This window comes from Anabas testudineus, chromosome 23 (genome assembly GCF_900324465.2).
Source record: "Anabas testudineus chromosome 23, fAnaTes1.2, whole genome shotgun sequence".
Taxonomy (NCBI): domain Eukaryota; kingdom Metazoa; phylum Chordata; class Actinopteri; order Anabantiformes; family Anabantidae; genus Anabas; species Anabas testudineus.
In genome coordinates this window covers 12,345,736-12,365,830 of record NC_046631.1, presented here as the reverse complement: position 1 = coordinate 12,365,830, position 20,095 = coordinate 12,345,736, and the positions used below count along the sequence as shown (strand labels likewise).

Genomic DNA, 20,095 nt, shown 5'->3' with positions numbered 1-20,095 from the left:
TTGTTTTTGCTGAAAATACTATATTCAGTTTTGTGTACCTTTATAAACACTTAATGTGTTGTAACCCAGGATTTATGTATTTACTTAATTGAGTTCAAACTAAGATTAATTATAATTTGCAAATGCACTGTTACTATGCATTTTCTAAAAAAAAAACAAAAAACAAACTGTTTTAATAACAATATTTTAAATATTTACTGTGTCTTATAATATTTACTCAATAAAAACGTCTTCCCAAAAATAGAGAGATAATTAAAATTGTCAGTAACAGTTGTGTATAATATTCAATTTACAAGCAATTTTTATTTATTTAAAGCCAGATAAATAAATCATTTATGGATTGGTGCAAGATTCATAGTATACATTCTAATTTGTGGACATTTGTATAAGATTTATTGTTTTGTTGTTTCAATATAGCTGCATCATATGTTTGGTGTAAGATAGAAACACTTACTCCATAACAACTGTGCACAATTCATTTATTTATTTATTACAATAATTTTATTAGTAGTAACCACAAAAAGGTGTTACCTAGAATAAAATGCCTGATATGTACCATAAAATAAAAGACAGTCCACTACACTGTAAAGCCCATCCATGTGTTTATTATTTAATATTTATTTGGATGAAAATGTTAAAGTTATTAAATAAACTTTTTTACAAACACTGTTTATTTAGCCTAAACTCCTTTAGCCTAGCATCTGTTTAATGGTGCTTAGATACTTCCTGGCCCTGTCGTCACAGGTGAAAGCTGATTGGTTGGTACGTTTTCGGCTCCGTTCTGATTGGTCGTCGGGCCACCTGCTACACCTGTCGCGCGACCTGAGGAAAGTTTGGCGGCCGTTAAAGTTTGGCGGAGTGGGCTGGTCCATTGTTCGGTCCAGGAGGGGGGGGGGGCGGGGAAGCGGAGTCCGGAACTTTCAGGAAGGAAACTAAAAGCGCTCAGACGGGGATTCACCTTTCTGCGGAGTGAATGGAATGGTCCAGGAACTGAGTCGTCTTCTAACGTTCATAGAAAACTTTGAGTGGATTTGTTGAAAATGTCCGATGACAAACTGTTGAACAGCTGATTCAGAGATAAACTCGTCATCCGGGCCGGTTTGTGAGTGAGTTATGGCGACGGAGCTCAAATTTAACGGGAAAGAACTTTTGGAAGTTGACATATGCGAGGGTGGCGTGTGCTCCGGGGACGAGAGCGGTGTTTTTGTCAACTGTGCCACCTCCCTCCAGGCTGAGTTCTCCGGCTTTCAGCGGTGGACGAGCCCCGCCGAGTCACCGAGTGACACATCATCACCTCCGGGACGACACAAGGTCTCCAGCGAGCACAGGGCACCGCCTGGCACCGTTACTGCCACCCATAGGACCAACGCGGCCGGTGACAGCGACTCTGAGTCCCAGGGAGACGGACTTAAAGCTCCGAGGACTTCCATTGTGGACTGTCTGTTGGTGGAGCTGTATGAGACGTACAGTGAAGGCAGCAGGAGGAATGTGGACAGCTGGGACAGCTCCACCGAGGCCTCCGGGTCTGATGCTTTTCTGGGCCGCAGTAACACCGGGTCCAGCTTCCTCCAGGAGCTCCAGGAGAAGCACACCAGGAGGCATCAGATGAACTACCTGGCCCAGAAAGGTGAGGGGTGTGTGGGCAGGTGTTTGTGTGTTGACAGCCTCTTTTTCCTCTTTGGCACTGGGACAACGTGCGAGCAAGGTAGAGAAGTAAAGTCAGTTTTATTCATAATAAAACACAAATATGCTTCTAAGTCGTATTAAATCTGTGCTTCATCAACCCAGCAACACTACATTTGATAAAGAAACCTTTACGTTTACCCTTTTTAGGACTAATATTAGGATATAACTCCCTAAAGGCAAATTATTGGTATTTGGCAATAGTTGTGCAGTTTCGTCCTGTAAGATTTGAAAGTTTTCTACAATATTATACACATACTGTTTGCTGTTGTTTTCCCAATCTTAACATTAGTAACTTGAAGTTTTTAAAGAGATCAATTTAAGTTTTTTGTTGTACATTTACAGTTACCAAGTTATCTTAGGAGAGAGATAGTGAATAGGGTATGAAATTTAATACCACAAGTGCTGACAACTGATAACTGTTTACTTTTAGCATGCATAGTCAGACATCGGAGGAGGTTAAACCGACTTGACGTTTAGTTTTGTGTGACTTACAGGTAGCCACAGTGTGCAGACATTTACATGGACAAACACTCAGACACAGGATGATTACAGTGTTGACAGCTCATTTCCTCGGTGTGTACTATAGCGTTACCTCAGAGTCTTGTCAGGCATGTTGCTGTGGGTGCCCTACTGCTATTGTGTCTCTGTTAAAGTGGAATCCTACAGTAAACACAGTCAGGCCTGTGAGTTCGCTGTTTGCTCTCTACACATGTGAGGCATGGTGAAGTCAAACAATGTGGAGGGCTGCCACCTCTGGTAACGACTCGAAGAACAGTTTAAACCTGTGAATTGTCTTTTTCCATGTGTGTCAAGGCTAATTAGGGCCCCTTAAGCAAAGATATAAACATGTTGATTGGAGAGAAGCACTATGCTAAGGTAAGTGTTTCTCTTGCTCAAATGATCTTGAGGAAGATTCCTCTTCTGTTGGTTCTTTAACCTTTGACCTCTTCATAAAAAAGGTTATTTTCATCATTAATATTTACTAAGCAGCAACTAATAGCAATTTGCCAACTTGTTTTGAATTTAACTCCTTAATCCTTTTGCCTCTGAAGCTCACACCACAGTATTGTTTGGCTTTTAACATTGGGCTTGTTATTTTACCCAGAACAATAATAAACAATGATAAACTCTATGTTGCAGATGTATTAATGTTGCAGTTACTGTGTCACCTTCAGCCAAAAACATTTCTTCAGCCTAACGGTTTTTGTCTAAATGGAAGAAGGATGTGTGTTCACGTGGGCTGATGGTCTGGTTTTGATTTTCTCTTTGCCTGCAGGTTGGAAAACAGACTAATGAGTGTGATATTATGATCTGACATTGAAGTGCAAACATCACATGTTGGCCCAAACTATATCAAGTAGCCTTATTTAGAAAACATCAGATTTTAGCCAGACTTCAAGAAACATTTCTTCTTACTCAGAAATACTATTTACCGCTAATTTCTCCAAAACATCAGGAAGAATATATGCTGGCAGAAAATCAGTGATCATTTTACACCAATGCAGTGAAAACCCTGATTAAACTTCTTCTTTTTTATGTTCAGCCCCTGAAGAGCTGCTTTCAATCATCCAGGAGGTCAGATATCGTTCAGGCCTGCAGTCGGCCAAGCTGATTCGCCAACTGAAGAGACGAGACCGTCTTTGCCACAAGCTGCAGAAGAACTACGACATTATCACAGCATGCCTTCAGGCTGTTTCACAAAAGCGACGTAAGAATATACTGATTCTTTTTTTATTTTTATGTTTTAATACTGAATAAAGCAGGTCTCAACAAAAAATAGTTGTTAAGTTTCAGAAGGATTAGTGCTCTTGAGGCCTGGAATTCTAGTAAAATGGCCACAAATACTGTCTGTTCACATGGTTTTGCATGTTTGTTTTACGAAACCTGGTGACTTAAGTGCCTGTAGATGCACTGAATGATGTGTATGGCAAAGTTTCAAGAAGGAATGACTACTTTTCAAAAATAATAGTATTCTCAAGGCCATGTCAATAAGCCAGAACACTATTGGAAGGATGGTGGTGGCAGTATCATAATTTGGGGCTTTGCTGCCTCTGGACTTTGATGGCTTGCCGTAATTGAGGGGGCTATGAAATTTGACTTGCACAAGCAAATTCTACATTAAGATTTCAACATATTCATCCATGAAATAAAGCTCAACTGAATATACAGAAACTTTTAAGTGCCGCTGTACCTCTGAGCAATAGTGTAGTAGTATATTTTAATTCATAGGTTTGCCATATGGTTTTATACTGTTGTGAAATTTAACACGATTTGGCTTCATGCAAATGATCACAGGTTAAAATTCAGATTAAACACATTTGTAAATAACTTCAAAACACAACAAACATTACAAAATGCTCAGAGTTCTATCTGTATATGCCAGGCGCTGTAAGGTTGTACACTATATAGGACCGTGTCCTAGCAGTCATATCATGTAGTATGAAAATTAGTGTCTCATATTTACATAAGCGTGAGACTCAGACCCAAAGCCAAAAGAGCCTGGCGAAATCGCATCTTCATTTTCATATTACAGTGCCCAGCCCCTCTATTTCAAGGCCTCAGAATGATTCAATTGAATGTTCTGTTGTGTAAGAGATCTTTATAATAAAAAGGCTTGCATAATATTTTTTTCAAGGAAGAGATTATGGATTAATCCTCATTTTGGAATCATATGAAATTCAAAATCATGACTAATCAGTTTGAATTTGAAACAATAAGAGCAGGACTGAGTTCATGATGTGAACATGTTTAAAATTCATTTATAAAAGTTGATTTCTTCTGAAATGCCTTTTATTGCCATAGTGAATGTGCACATGGGATTCTGACTCAGAGTGGTTTAATTTACTTATTTTCTGTTCTTCAACACTTTTAACACATGAAGAAAAAACGGCGACAATTCAACAAAGTGAAATAATATTAAAGGAATTTATGTCTCTATTCTTTAACTTTTCTTTTCTGTCCTTTTCTGTTAACATGCAACTCACACATCAAATATCTTGGAATTTCAGTGCTGCTGTATGTGATGTGTGTGGGTTTAGGTTGGGCCAGGATTGAAAACAGTGATATTGAAGTTCAAACCTGGCATCATCCTAGATTCTGATGGGGGGTAGTGATCTACATATATACATATATGGACGTGACATTGAATTTGAAAACTGTTTGACCTGACGAAGATATAAGTCAGAACAAACATCATATTTGAATAAATCTGTGGCTGGGAGTGCTAGCATCTTTTGGATTTGTGTCATTTAAAATAGTGTTGCATCTACATGATGTGCTTTTAACGACTTATTATGTCTTCTAATTTATAGTATGACATAATCAATCCTTACTAATAGAGGTATTACACTGTCAGCTGCAGCTGTGGTGTGCTGCATTTAGGGACAACACAGAGTGTAGGTCGTAACTGTGAGTTCTTTTGTTTTTTTGTTTTTTTTACATTAAGTAATTTTAAATGTGTTTATTGAAAGGGTCATGATGCTGCATTAGCCTAAAGATAGAATGACTACACATATTTTCAGTTGTTAGAGGTGGATGCATTAGCAGTCAAGGAACATTATTCAGGTGAATCTGTGTCTCTTTAATGAGTGGATTTCCTTCTTTTCTCTGTTTTTATATCATTTTAGGTTGAATTCTTATTGACTTCTGTTGGTCAGACAATCTGACGATGCCATCTTGAGTTTTGGAAACCTATGCTGAGCATTTTTAAATCAATTAATTCACGCCCATAAAAAATATGTAACCAACAACATTGACCCACCTGTCATACCCTCATTTTTGTACCCTGACCTAATATAGGAACCTCTGCATAACTATATTGCACATGAACTGTAAACAGAGGCTGTTGCACATTAAAACCCCATTTCCTGAAGTAAGACAATGAAAGATTTAGAGTTTATAAACCCTGAGATTTGACTGGAATTTGGTTTCAGTCACCACAGCAGTGGATTGATGAGCAGTTATTATAAGACAAGGTGCATCTCTCCAAATCCCCCTGACATACTCTTCTCTGTTCTCCCTCTTCATGCTTTCTCCTGTCCTCCACCATTACCTCATCCTTTTCTGTCTTGTCCCCTCGTGTCCCTCCTCCCTACAGCATCTCTCCATCTTTGCGCCTCCTCCTGGTGACGCTAAACCGGAGGAGGATGAGGATGAGGAGGTGTGCAGCATCCGCAGCATTTCCCACTGAAAGCAGGAGAAAACGTTACTTCCTCCACAGCCCATCGTTTATTTTTTGTTTTTTAAACGATGTTTAATGTAGATATTTGAGCCGCTCGGACTTCATGGGCGTAATTTGTGTGGGTTGAAGTCGGAAACAGAAGCAGCCACCGGAAGAGGATAAAAAACACCAGTTTAATTGATTGATTTAAACATCTTGGAGCTTGTTAAAGCGCTTGGAAATCAGCCGCGAGATGGATTTGTCATCACAAAGGAAGATGTAAAAGAAGGATCGTACAAGCGGGTCAAACGATGAGGTGACTGAACCGGCTGAACGCTTTGATTCCCGATGAGGCAAGACCGGCCCCCCGCCGCCGGCAGGAGGCCGAGGGCGGGCTCCAAGCAGCGGCAGCAGTCGACAGGAGGGGTCGGCAACATCATCAGCAACGTCCTGAAGAAACGGAACGGGATATCCAGGAGTGCACCCCGGCTCCTGTGCACCTTAGAGCCAGGTGACCCGTCAGCAGCAGCACTGCACCACATTAGGTTTTAAACAATAAGGAAATAAGCGCTGCACTAGAGTAGGAGCATCTGCACATCCTGTGGCTGCAGACATCTGGCCTCATACAGACTAACACTGTCAGTGTCTCATAATTAGTCACTGATCAGGCCTGTTTTTATTTACAGTCAGTCGTAACTTCACTTCCTTTACACCAGACAGATGTGCAGTATATGAAGAGTCAGCAAAAACATCTGTATCTCTGTAGATGGTACATTTGCTGTAGGTTGACTGTTGCTGTGCATTTAGGGAAATGACAACCTTTAATGATCGGACAGAAATAAAGTGCTTAAACCTGCAGCTGCACAGCATCAGGTCCAGTGCACCACATACTGATCCAGCTCTCACATGTTTATCTGCTAATGCTAAGCTGTCTGTAGGTTTTATAGAGATATAAAACCCAAATCAGAGTCCAGAATAGTAATAAATGTGCTTCCTGTGCTGTTGTAATGTGCCTTTACACACTCTGGACACCTTTGACCTCCACTTCTACCTTCACTCCTTCCTCTTTCTCTCCTGCTGTGGTTTCAACTGGTTTAATTTTAATTATCTCCAACTCTTGAGAAATGATCCTTTAGCCTCAGGATCCCTGTGATGACGATGAGAGCCTTTGTGAACTTCATGTTGTGTCGGTTGTGTTGCTCTAATCTGTGACCGGGAAGTAGGAGGGTTTTCCGTGTTAATCCTCTCCCAAAGCTCTGACAGCAGAGCCGAATAAACCGTCCCTCATCCAGGATGGCGCAGAGCAAATTGACCGAGGAGACACACGCAGGTTAAACATCTCTTTAGTCTTTTATTCTTGTCTTTTAATGGCGAGTGAACGACCCGTCGTCCGCCGGGTGAGGACTCTCTGCTGGGCGAAGGCAGGAAGAGAAATGGCCGATGTCGGAGCAGTTTGGCTCGGAGCCCTCACATGTCAGGACCTTCCCTCTTAACTTAAATCAGAATTTCATTTCCGTTTCGCTGGGGTTGATCCTCTTGCTCTAAATATTCTCTGAAGAAAGTTTGTGAACTGTACGTGCGGAGGTTTAACTCGATTTCTAGTGACGCGGAGATTTCAGCACCACCGGGAAACGGACAGCGACTCCGAGCTGAAAAGCTTCAGACGTCACAAAGAAATCCTAAAATCATAGAAACAGTGTTATCACACAGTTTAAGATCGGTGTCCAGCTCACTAATAGAGCTTCAGCTGTTTGGATTTTTCATTTTGGATTTTGATGATGCCATAAATGGGCTCTTTAAGTCAGTTCTTTAATGCACAGAGTAACAAATGTTTTGCATCTGTATTTATAATTTTAAGATGTCTAGATAGATTTTATAAAAGGGACAAAGCTGAAGGTGAATAAAATGGTTCTTTGAGGGTTGTCTTCCATTTCCATTCAATTCAGTCAACCAAATCTGCTCCATGCTTCTTGAAATCTCTTAAATCTTCTGTACCATTTTATTTTAAGAAGCTTTATTTATCCAAATAAATGTCCCTTTAATTATAATTAATAAGCTTTATTAGCATGTGGGCTTTCTTTTGAGACTGGACCACCCTGAATTCATCACGTTACATGCAGTTCCCACTTTTAAACAGCACTTCATACCTTACTTAAAATTTAGAAACTATTAATACTGAAAGTTATAATAATGTAATAATAATAACTAGAATAATTTATTCTGTTTTGTTCTGTTTTAAACTGAGATGTTATCAACCTGATGTTGTTCTGTATTACTTTAACCCACTCTCTTTGTCTGTTTGTAGGAGTTGACACGAGGTTGAAGTTCACCATTGAACCATCGCTGGGAAAAAACGGCTTCCAGCAGGTGAGTTACACCTGAGTTTCTCCTCAACATCGTCAAATGTTTGTTTAATTAGCAGTTCAGCAAACAGAGTTTTGTTACTCCTTTTTAATAACTTAGTGAATGTGCTAATGCTCAATTCATCATGGAAGCATAATGTTTCTCTTAACTACAGTAAATGTATGAATATCGTGTTATCAGGTTACATTAACCAGTGTACTGGTTAATTAAAAGGGTCAAGTAAACAGTGGATATTCTTCTCTGCAGTGGTACGACGCCCTTAAAGCTGTGGCTAGGCTTCCTACTGGGATACCAAAGGAATGGAGGAAGAGGGTATGTAACTTAAACTAAATACAATTTAGGGGGGTCAATTTTCTTACTGGTCTCTGCACATCAAAAATCCAAACATTGTTTATGAGGGAGGAGGCACAATTTACTGTGTCTGAATATTAACTAGGCTACAGTAAGACATCATCTGTACACCACTATTAAACTTATTATGAACTTAGAAATAATCAAGATAAAAACTTTAATTTAACTTTGTATCCTTTAAATTAGGTCTTAAGTTGCATCCAGTGTCTACAAGATGTCTTGAAAAGTCTTAAATTAAAAGTTACACCCAGGAGCCACAACTCCTGAGTGTAACTTTTGTATAGATTAGAAATATCTTCCATTTAAAAATGAATTTTAATAAATAAAACATAAACATTTGTCTCTTTAGAACCCAGAGGGTATTTAGTTAAAGGAAGCGCTGACCTAGTTCTGCTATGTCAACCTGTTTGTAGAGTTTTACTGGAGAGAGACTGTATGTGGAGGCACTTTGTGTCTATAATTCATTCCATTCGTCACACACTGTAACTTTATCTCTGGAGATAAAAAAACGATTTCGTTTCATTTTCTTTCAGAGAAAGAAGAGTAAGAAAATCTTGTCTCTTGCATGAATGTGTAAAACAAAATGAGCCACTATGTGTGTGTGGAAAAGAGGAACCTGAGAATATATCACAGAGTAAAACAGTACAGTTTAAATATTTGTTCTCATGAGTCAGTGGGGACAGTAAATGAAAATCTGGATTTGTACTGTAACCAATCCTGATATTAGAACCTTTTCTGATCTAGGTTATGTTGCCGTCACCTTCTAAGGGTCTCAGGTGTATTGGAGCATGTTGTACTTCATTGTGTGTCTTCTGTTGTTGTCTTTGTGCAGGTTTGGCTAACACTAGCAGACCAGTACCTCCACAGTATCTCTATCGACTGGGACAAAACGCTTCGTTTTGCGTTTAACGAACGTAGCAATCCGGACGACGACTCTCTCGGCATCCAGATCGTCAAGGTAACCACGTTGTATTTTCGTGTTGGGGTTGAGATTAATGTGTATGCACAGTATACATGCAAAGAGGGGAGTTTGAGAGAGCAAGTGGGGCCGTGTGTCCTGAGTCAGCAGCACAGTGCCCAGAGTGAAGCCTCAGCTTTTTCAATAACATGTAGCTTAAAATAGACAGAGGCAGAAAATACATATAAGAAGTATAGTGTAGAGCACTGTTAATGCTGTATTACAGTATTTACCTTGTTGCTTTAGTACAATATTAGTACTGTATGACATTTAAAAATAGATATTTGCCAGAAGGAAATGCTGATATTTAATGTTTGAATCACTTTCAACACCAGTGATTGTTTGTGAAAAGATCTGCAACAGTTGTTAGTTCCATCATCGGTTAAATATTAAGAGACATGCAAGAATATAAAATATGTTATTATGTAAAATTCAAAAGTTATGTTCAAATGTTCAAATTATATGGTATTAAAGTATTGGTTATGTGATCAGGACATTGGGCTCAGACTGCACTGGGCTGGCTTACTGAGGTTGGTAGCAGTTGTTTGCTGATGATGACTGCATCATGGAGACATGAGGTGGCTCTTTGCTGTTTCAACAGCATAATGACTGTTTCCATCAACAGGGCAAAGTCCAATCATCTGCTTATCTATGTTTGTCTTCCCATCTCTGTGTCTCTACAACATTCATTAAAAGATTGTCCGGAAATAATCCATCCTGTGCATCCTCCTTCTCTTCCTGTCTAGGATCTCCACAGGACGGGCTGCAGCTCTTATTGTGGCCAAGAGGGGGAGCAGGACAGGGTGGTGCTGAAGAGAGTGCTGCTTGCATACGCCCGCTGGAATAAAACCGTGGGCTACTGCCAGGGATTTAACGTATTGGCTGCTCTCATTCTGGAGGTTACAGAGGGCAATGAGAGTGATGCACTCAAGGTATACACACCCAGTAACAGCATTATAGTAACATGAGTCTCTTTGGTGCTTTATGCTTCACTGTGTTGTCTTCTTCCTGCCTTTTACATTCAGGTGATGATCTATCTCATAGACAAAGTTCTGCCAGAGAGTTATTTTGCCAACAACCTCCGAGCATTGTCAGGTAAACATAAAGTAATTCATCTAGATGAGCCAGAGAAATTGTTTTTTTATTATATTAATCAAATTATCTTTTATCTATTTTTCGTTGATTACCTTTAACAACCAACTTAGTTTTTTACTCTGTAATGTTTCGTGATGTTAGTGGACATGGCGGTGTTCAGAGACCTGCTGCGTCTAAAGCTGCCCAGACTGTCTCAGCATCTCCACCACCTGCAGAAAGCGGCTAACAGAGAGGCTGGAGGTACAAATCTGTGCATTTGTGTTCCAGCATTAATAATAAAGTTACCTGGCTGGTTAAAAAAATGGGTGCCACCAGGTTGCAAAGCCAATACCATAATATCAACTGTAAGTTATTTGCATGTTTTGCGTGCATAGAGGTAAAATAACTTTCACTTACTGTGTTTTCATGTCTCAATGTGTCTGTTTTCTCTCAGGAAGTTACGAACCTCCGCTGACCAACGTGTTCACTATGCAGTGGTTCCTGACCATGTTCGCCACCTGCCTGCCGGCCCCCACCGTGTTGAAGATCTGGGACTCTGTGTTTTTTGAGGGGTCAGAGGTGCTGTTTCGAGTGGCCCTCGCCATCTGGGAGAGACTGGGAGAGTAAGTGGGCCACTTCTTGAATTACAGCTGTGACAAAGCACCTCTAACACTTGTACTATGTATACTAATACTACTACTATTTAACTGCTACCTGTCTTTCTGTGTATCTGTCCAGGAGGATTGAGTACTGTCAGACAGCTGATGAGTTTTACAGCACCATGGGTTGTCTTACTCAGGAGATGCTGGAGCACCACCTCATCAATCCCACTGAACTTATGCAGGTAGTGGACAAAAAACACATTTTAAACTTAAATACATAACATAAATATGTATTTGTGTTATTATAAATAACATAAATACAGTAAATGTTGAGCTGTTGTCGTTTCTCACTTCCCTCCTCCTCTGTATCAATCAGGAGGTTTACTCCATGGCAGTTTTTCCTTTCCCCCAGCTGGCTGAGCTAAGAGAGAAATACACCTACAACATCACTCCATTCCCTACCTCAGTCAAATCCAATGGAAGGTTTGTTCTGCATTTAGAAACCTGTCAGTATCCTCAGAACTGCCTTGTAGAGTTTTTTAACACTAATGGCACTAGAGCTGGTGCTTTACATGGAATCCATGAAATATAGGCACTGACAACATAAACTCACCAATGTTTTATGAGGAGGGAAATTCGTTCAGTTTGTTTGTCAGGCCTCAAGATTATACAGTATGTATTGTGGGGAAAGAATGCAAGCAGAAGGGAACAAGGAAACGCCATAAAACTCAAGGGAACACTTCCAGTTAGTGGCCAAAATGTTCTAAGTGTCAGTTGTTTGTCCAAATTAAATCGAACCTCTTGTGCAGATACAGATACTCAGAGACACTGATGTGCATTTTCATCCTCCAGTAACTATTTAGAGAAATTGTGCCATTCAAGTATTTACAAGAGTATGTGTGAGATGGTGGTGATGATGTTTTCCCCTTACAGTGGTGGTCTGGGAAGCTGGGAAAGCGATGATGATGCCGACATAGATGATGAAGACTCTGTGGTGACGGCACTCGGTTGTCTGGGGCCCCTGGGAGGCCTACTGGCCCCTGAGCTGCAGAGATACCAGAAGCATCTCAAAGGTCAGTGCAGCCACACAAACTCCTACACCAAATTTAAATGGTAACCCATGGAGAGAATACCAGGACAGTAGCCAAGTGTTTTCAGAATAACCACTGCCCCAAATCTTTAATTTTCTGCCGCCCCCATTCTGATTCCAAGTACAAACTGTCTCTGATCTGTTTCCTCCAAACAAATCCCTACTTCCTCCTCCTTCAACAACTCTCACAAACATGAAAAAGGGCGGACAGCCTGAGGGACTTAGTGGAAAAACATTGGTTAAGATCTAAAGCAGCAGTCGTTGCTCTCCAGAGAGATTTAAAAATGACTTTAGAGCTCCATTTAAACTCATAAGTAGATTTCAGCTTACTTGACCTGGTTCAAAAAGGAAACATTGCTCATTTTTAAGAGCTATGTGGAGCAAACGCAAATCAATAAATCATTACCACAGTCATTCTGAGACAGTATAATTAGTGTAAACAAACTCTTCTGCCAGTAGCTACAGGACTTTTACAACTTAGTGCTGCTCATGTTGGATTTGGTCTTTGTAGCACAAAAACAGAAAAGACTGAAGGCTGAAGTCTCCGTCTCCAAAACAGTCTCTGTCATATGTTGAGGAACATCTAATGTTTAAAATATAAAATAATATAGATTCATACATAGATTCAGCAAAATCGCATGGTCATCTCCTTTACATGGCATCAGGAGGCTTTGTGGCACTGTGCCTCGGGTGGTGAGCTGATCTTGATTATAGGATGAGAGCGACTGGATGAGCAAAGGAGCTTTAAAAGAACTAAAAAGGCCCATTGAGTAGTGTCTGATTGTAGCTGGACTGTTTCCCTTGACTTTAATCTCCCTGTTTATTTTCTCACCTCCAGACCAGCGAGCAGAGCAGGGGAACATCGCAGAGCTGAGTCCCGGAGCAGTGGGAGCTGGAGGATCGGGTGGAGGAGGAGGTGCCAAGGCAGACCATCAAGCAGCCATCAACAGCATGATGATGGAGAGAATGAGCACTGACATCTATGCCCTGAAGAAGCAATATGTGCGCATCAAGAGGCGGCAGCAGCAACAGGCTATGCAACTGTACATACGCACAGGTGGGGGGAAGATTAAAGGTTCTCGTAGTCATAACTTGATGAATGATTTCGGTTTGCAATGTACTGATTTAACAATTACTGCTTTTTTTGTTCAGTCTTTTCACATCAGTATCAGTAGGAATAGTTTTAGTATGATTAAAATATTACTACTTAGCTCAGACTGACTCTTGTACATTTCTGCTTCTTATTTTATATTTTAATAATATTTTAAAACAAGCACAACATACCCCAAACTAAACAATCATTAAAGAAACTGTAAATAGGGATAACGATGAGGTGTTACCTGTAGGGGAAAAGCAAAAGACAAACACACAAAGCTGATGATGATGTGTAACTCGCAGGACCTGGACCTGAAGTGGCCACAAGTCCTGGAGTTCCTCAGGAGTGTCCCAACAAACACAGTGACAGTACCGGCCGCCAAACAGACGGTACTGGTGTCAAACTATCTCAGACTGGGTGTTCTGGGCTGATTTAAGGGTCTCTAATGCTTCAGCGATCAAATGCGATGGGACGCTAGTGGAGTACACTGCTCGTAACATCTTTTTGTAAATCAAGCTGTTCGTTTCTACATCTACCGTCGGTTCTCGAGGCAGATTTCCATTAACTTTCATAGTTTAAGAAAATAACATGACTTTCATGTTTCTTTCATTTAAAGTTAATATTACAAAGTTAACAGTGTACAGCTTTTTAAACAGGTGTATTTTATATTGTAGGGAAAAAATGTGTATCTAAATCAGTAATAAATACTCATCAGAAAACATTGGAAATCTGCTGATGGAACTGCCGGTTCCAAATGACTGAATCCTTTACAGGTTGTGTAACTGGAAATCTAGTCTGACTCCCTGTAAATAATCTGGTTCTGGTTTTTATAGCTTGAATAAATGCACTCAGTTGGCTTGTTAGGTACAACAAGGTAAAACTAGTGCAGTTTAACAGCAGCATGAGCTCCAATTTCCAAAATGACCATACATTTGAATCAATGCCTCTCTGAAACCGTTTGTGCACATAATAAACTGCAGACAGAAAATGCTGACTCACCTTATAAAAAAGTTACCATGGCTGCAGTGTTGGGCACTATACTGAGCCAACAAAACAGCAGTCGTCTGTATTCTGATGGCAAATTGAGAGCATTTTACACTAGTTCTTCACTCTGCTTTAATTCCTATTGTTTTTAAATAAGAAGCGCTATGTTTGGTGTAGCGGCTGCTGCAGCTGGGACTGCTGGTGATGGGTTTTGTTCTGGTTGGAGGTGATATATAGACAATTAACTACAATTAACCAGCTATATTCTCCACATTTTTCACAAAACAACTATCAGTATGACAAAACTAGAACACGTTGTGCTTTTAATTCAAGTTTTATTTATAGATGACAAAAGTTAATTTGGCTCTATTTTCTCTGTGTTGGGCAGAATCCTGTTACTAACCTCCATTAACAAATTCTAACTATACTAACACATACTGGCAAGAAAAAGTATGTTTCCTGGTTTTGACAATGTGTTTAAGCTAATACCACACAAACAATTATAATTTATTTGTATTTAGATCTAGTGAACATTTCCCATTAGACATTTACAGTTCTTCTGGAAACCCAGCTCATTCCAAAGGTTTGACATACTTTTACTTGCCAGTGTGTGATTACTGTGTTTTGTGTAACATTGAGATTCGATGGATTTTTTTTGTGTGTTTTTTTCTACTCACACTGTCTGAAGGCCTCAATACTGTACACTACTGTACATATTGTATAATATTACTTGAAGGAGAGAGGGAAATAACTATGCAGATGATCAGTGATTCACAAGCTCAGGACGCCCTCTGGTGTCTGATGGGGGATCCTGAGCTTCTGGCAACAGCTACGCTGAACAGCTCTGGATTTCTAAACGAGACTTAGCTGTTGCAGCTGCATTGATCAAAAGGACAATTGGGCAGTTTCGATTTAGATTTAGCTAAAATTGGTTCTGAATGGTCAATTGACAGAATATCAATCAATGTAAATGTGAAAAACATGGTAGTTTTTATTAATTATCTATAGTAAGACATGCAGTATTCTAAGTGACATAAGAATTCAAGAAATAATTGTAAGATGAATTGATAAATTACCTACTCTGTTAAATCATGTTGTCATCACAGTTTGTTGCTTAGAGGTTTTGCTGTGTTAGTTGTTGGCAGCTAGAGAAAAAAAATAATTTGAGGGGTTAACTGAGCTCTGTTTCCTCTACAATATGTCTGGAAAAAACAAGTCTCTGCAGCTTTAATCTAAAAACATTCACATTTTTTTTCTAGCTGCAGTGTTTTTACCTATGTTCTCTAACATCTTTTGTAAACCTGTTTTCATGTGTTTTGTGCCCCCACGCCTTCCCTCCAGACAAGTGCCCAGCCACCCGTGTCCTGGCTTCCCAACTCAACCCTTCCAGCTCAGTGATCAACCACCTCCTTCTGGGTCGGAAACCACACGGTAGTCCCTGTGGCTCCAGACACAGGTCCACACTACCAGGGCCTCAACCTGCTTCTGTGTCCCACAGTCAGGGCTCCCCAGCCAGGCAGCGTTGCGGCTCATTGCCCTCTAACAGTACTGGATCTCCGGGGAGCTCTGGCAGAGGCACCGGGTCACCTTGGCGTGCTCATGTCCGTGTTCATCGAAGGAATATAGCCAGGGCTCGAGCACAGCTGGGCTTTGGTGATTCAGAGGAAAGGGAAGATGAAGAGAAAGGAGAATCTGCAAGATTTGAGGGTGAAGAGGAGAGGAAAATTGTGGAAAATGAAATAGATGATGCAGCTCAGAACGAGCACAGGGACACCTCTGTGTCTCCATCACCAGTTCCTTCTCTTACAAGGTCAGCATGCGACGAGGTTCCACAGGTTGCAGATGTTGAAGAGGTGGTAGTGCAGTTGGACTCCTTAGATCTAGAGGACGAATCAGACCTGACCTCATCCATCAACGCAAACCCAGATATACAACCCAAACTCCAAGAGTGTAAGCCTGAACCCCAAGTTCCTCTTCTCCCTCCTCCTCCATCCTCAAACAGACACAAAGAGTCTGACTCCTCGGGTTCAGAGAGAAACAACGGCTCTAAGAGACTCTTTCCCCCCAGCACTCTACCTCCACCTCTACACTCCTCTAACTCCTGCATCTCTTCTTCGTCACCTTCCACCCCGAGTCCATCCCTCTCTCCAGTCCCTACATCAGCTTCTCTGGGTCCTTCATGCTCAGCCTCTCCTACACCACCCTCCACCCCAACACCAAACTCCAAATTCTGCTTCCCATCCTCTTCATCAGCCAATGGGATATCAGCTGTTCCTTTTCCTGCCCCCACCCCTTTTTACAAAACTTCCTCTCCCTCTACACCCTCACTCTGCTCTGTCTCCTCATCCGGCAAGTCTCATATCACCTCCTCCCCGTCAACCCCGGTGTTAACGCCCACCACCTCCACTCCTAAACAGCAAGTCTTTTCTCCATTCCCTTCTGTAAAGCAACCCAGGAAATCAGTTGCAGCAAGAAACCTTGGTCTCTATGGTCCCACATCCCGAACACCCACAGTCCACTTCCCCCAGCTCAGCCGCAACCTCAACCGGAGTAGCGCTGCTTGCACCACTGGGAGGCGATAAAAAACCTTTCACTTCTGAACAGATGCTGGAAACACACAGATGTTATATGATATGAAAAATAAGTCTATAATTGCACCATGTTGCCTCCTGCATATCAAGGAAATAACCCACATCTTATTTTAAGTATAGTGCATGTTCTAGGAATGAAAAGCTTACCTGTATGGAGAAACTGCCTATTAATTGCTGAGGTGTGAATCTTGGTGGTTTACCTGATAAAGGCGTCATTCTGACATTCTCAAGCCATTACAGACAAACATTTAAGAACCACAACTGAGGAGTTAGGAACAGATAGGGTTATGACAGTAACCAACCCTTTTCTGTGACCTATGCAGGTCCTTCTTGACCACAATGGATACATGATTAAAAAAAACTTGAGACGTCAGATGTGAACTATGTTTTACAAACTTTAACAAGTTACTCTACGTCGGTCTCTTCAGTAGTGGTTTGTGAGCTACAAGAAAAAAAGAAGAAGAGACAAATGCTTCCTTCTGAACTTACAAACTGTATCTATCAATATGATGAAGCTAATCATGAATAACTTTCCCCAATGAGATAACACTATAGCATCCAGTTGTTGCCAAATATTTAAAAAAAACAACTGCACATGAATCAATAAATACCTAAGAATTTCTGTAAATAATCATAACAACATAGTATTTGTGTTCCCAAAAAACTGCCCAATCTCTTTCCTGAAGCACTTAAGATTTTTTTTGTCATTCTGTTTGTGTACTCTCTGTTTGTGTGTCAACTGTTGAACACAAGGAATGTAATGATTATCGGTGAAGTAAGCGTGAATGGAAATGTAAAGAGACCAATTGGACCAAGCTTTGTTTTGACTAGTAGTGGGTGAATACTGTGTAAATGAAATGTGGCAAATCTAAATATAAAGCAAAGTTTTCATTCTGAAACATAACTGGAATTTTCTGTTTGATTTTCTTTTCGTTTTTTTTGTTTGGTATGGGTAAAGAAAGGGAAAAATATATCAAATATGAGATTAGTGGTTGTGTTTACTTCAAATAATCCTGCATTACATTTTTTCACAATTATAAAAAGCTCAACCATACCGAAAGCTGCTGCTGACTGTCCAGTTATGCAAATACAAATACATTTTATAAGTTGAATACAATTTATAAGATGAATAATCCCAGTAAGGTCAGCAATTTCATAGCAAGTTAAATCCTTTGCAGCTCTACATCCTCCTTTCAGCACAAATGTAGTGAAGAGGAGGGATTAGTAGAAGTGCAAATCAATGTCAGCAAAAATTTATACTGTACCATTACATATCTCTACTACATGTAGACCCAGATTGTAGCTCTAAATTTATGAGATTTCTGCCCTGATGATTTCAATTAACTCAAATGAGCAAGGAGCATCATTTTCTAAATAAGAATTAAAAGCTGTAAATGGTGCAGGCTTTTGACAACATGTTTTGCTGTCTTGTTTGCACAAATGCCATCAGGCTGGAGTGATGAATATTCTATGTGCTGCATAAAAGAGAATTTTAAACTTGTTTTCCAAAATTGCTAAATTTGTTTTTCAACTAACACTTCAAGGATTGATTTCCCAAATTACTAATACCGCTAATGTGAAGTGTTGTATAGACTATCAATTCTAGCATCAATAAAATATTCATATTAGATCACAACCTGGGCGCATGGTTAGTGCTGCAACAAAAATGCATTGTGCACATGTGCACATAAAACAAAATAAAACAAATAATCCTCACATAATGAACACTTTCTATTTAAAACTATTTAAACAAGCACACGATTTATCTCGTAAATCATAATTCTTTTGGTTTCCTTATGTTTTTAACAATGAAAAACATCAGTATCAATACTTTTAATTGCTCACAACAAAGTTTGCAGGTGTAAGTTAGAGCTCCTATTTAACTACTAGTTAATCTATACTTTCTCTAATTTTAATACATTCTCATAAAACATATTCAATTTATGTAATAATCTATATTGAACCTATATTTTAAATATTCTAATCTAATATTTTTTATAACCCAATTTTTCCTGCATTGTCCAAGATGGGGAAGAAAAAGCAGCGCGTACCGAGGTCATAAGTCACTTCCGGCTGCCATCTTTGTTTATGTCAATAACGGGCGTTTTAAAACTTGTTAAAAATGTTCTTTATTGTTCAGCGGACGAAATATTTTCACCTCTTGTTGTCAAGAAAAGTTTTTAGGGATGTGGAAAAGTGTCCAAAACGTCGGTAAGTGCTCATATGATCTGCAGTGGTGGTAAAATGTAGGTTTGTAAACTATTGCTAACAGTTAGCTTTAACGTTAAACGTCTCAACGTAAAAATCGGTGAGTTTATCTCCATTATTTATGTTTTTACACAGTATTGTACTATATACTTTGAAAAATAACGTTTGCCGAATTAGCTATTAACAGTGCATTTTTGCTATTTTCCCAATAATGTACCACAACTGTCCCCGGTTTGCATTTATTATTAAATAAATCTTTTAAAACTGATGATTCTTAGGCAAGTTCTGCAGTCACATAACTTCAGGTGGTTTTGTGTTTGAATGTTTAAGCCTTTAAACCTGCCAAGTATCTCTGGAGTTGTACACATTTTTATTTTAACTTCTTATAAGGGGAATGTTTGCTGACGCCACTTTTTGTATGTTAAATGTTGTTTTAACTTAGTTGCACTGAATGCTTGAGTTCATTGTTATAATTTGCTTCAGCTGCTTCATCTGGTTTTCACCGCTATTGTTAGTCTTGGTTAGAGCAATATCTTTGTGGGAACTTTATTCTGTTGTGTCAGCACGACACTAAAATGGACACTGCATTTAGTTCCACCAAAAATACCAGTTTTGTCTAATGTGTGCTGGGTGTATCTGGCTGACTGTCCATTGTGTGGGTGAAGATATGTTAAAGGTAAATGATAGCACTTACTGTACTCCAAATTATCCTTCATTACTGGGGAGAAGTCGATGTCGGCTGAGGACACTGCTGCTCTCTAAATAAAGAAATGGAAGGAAAGAAGAAAGTGTTTGTTGTCTAGTTTCCTGTTTAAATGGCTTTGGGTAGTATAGTATGAATTTTCACATCACACATTTTGACTTGTCAAAGCAGGAAAAGCAGAGGTGTTAATAACATGAACAATGGCTCTGTTCTGTTAGTGTCTTGTTAC

General features: G+C 39.8%; 1 protein-coding gene across 5 annotated transcripts; it reads left to right on the top strand.

Annotated features, from left to right (window-relative positions):
• Window positions 1-939: 939 nt before the first annotated feature.
• On the top strand, window positions 940-18,791 carry tbc1d30 (TBC1 domain family, member 30). Of its 5 annotated transcripts, XM_026362090.1 has the most exons (15): window positions 940-1,627; window positions 3,230-3,394; window positions 8,151-8,212; window positions 8,456-8,521; window positions 9,393-9,518; window positions 10,265-10,450; window positions 10,544-10,613; window positions 10,755-10,853; window positions 11,047-11,215; window positions 11,331-11,436; window positions 11,571-11,677; window positions 12,128-12,267; window positions 13,123-13,341; window positions 13,683-13,769; window positions 15,706-18,790. In XM_026362090.1, exons 1-15 carry the CDS (start codon window positions 1,114-1,116, stop codon window positions 16,944-16,946), a joined length of 3,357 nt encoding a protein of 1,118 aa, XP_026217875.1. In that variant the 5' UTR covers window positions 940-1,113; the 3' UTR covers window positions 16,947-18,790. The 5 variants fall into 5 exon arrangements, with proteins under 5 accessions (XP_026217875.1, XP_026217876.1, XP_026217877.1 ...); XM_026362091.1 differs by lacking the exon at window positions 13,683-13,769; XM_026362092.1 differs by lacking the exons at window positions 940-1,627; window positions 3,230-3,394 and adding an exon at window positions 6,183-6,356 and having other exon boundaries at window positions 15,706-18,791.
• Window positions 18,792-20,095: the final 1,304 nt, after the last annotated feature.

Excerpts from the sequence above, each read along its gene's own strand:
- tbc1d30 (XM_026362090.1), top strand. The coding sequence starts at position 1,114 with ATGGCGACGGAGCTCAAATTTAACGGGAAAGAACTTTTGGAAGTTGAC. Across the intron at positions 1,628-3,229 it reads GAACTACCTGGCCCAGAAAG|CCCCTGAAGAGCTGCTTTCA; the intron begins GTGAGGGGTGTG and ends TTTTATGTTCAG. Across the intron at positions 8,213-8,455 it reads GAAAAAACGGCTTCCAGCAG|TGGTACGACGCCCTTAAAGC; the intron begins GTGAGTTACACC and ends TCTTCTCTGCAG.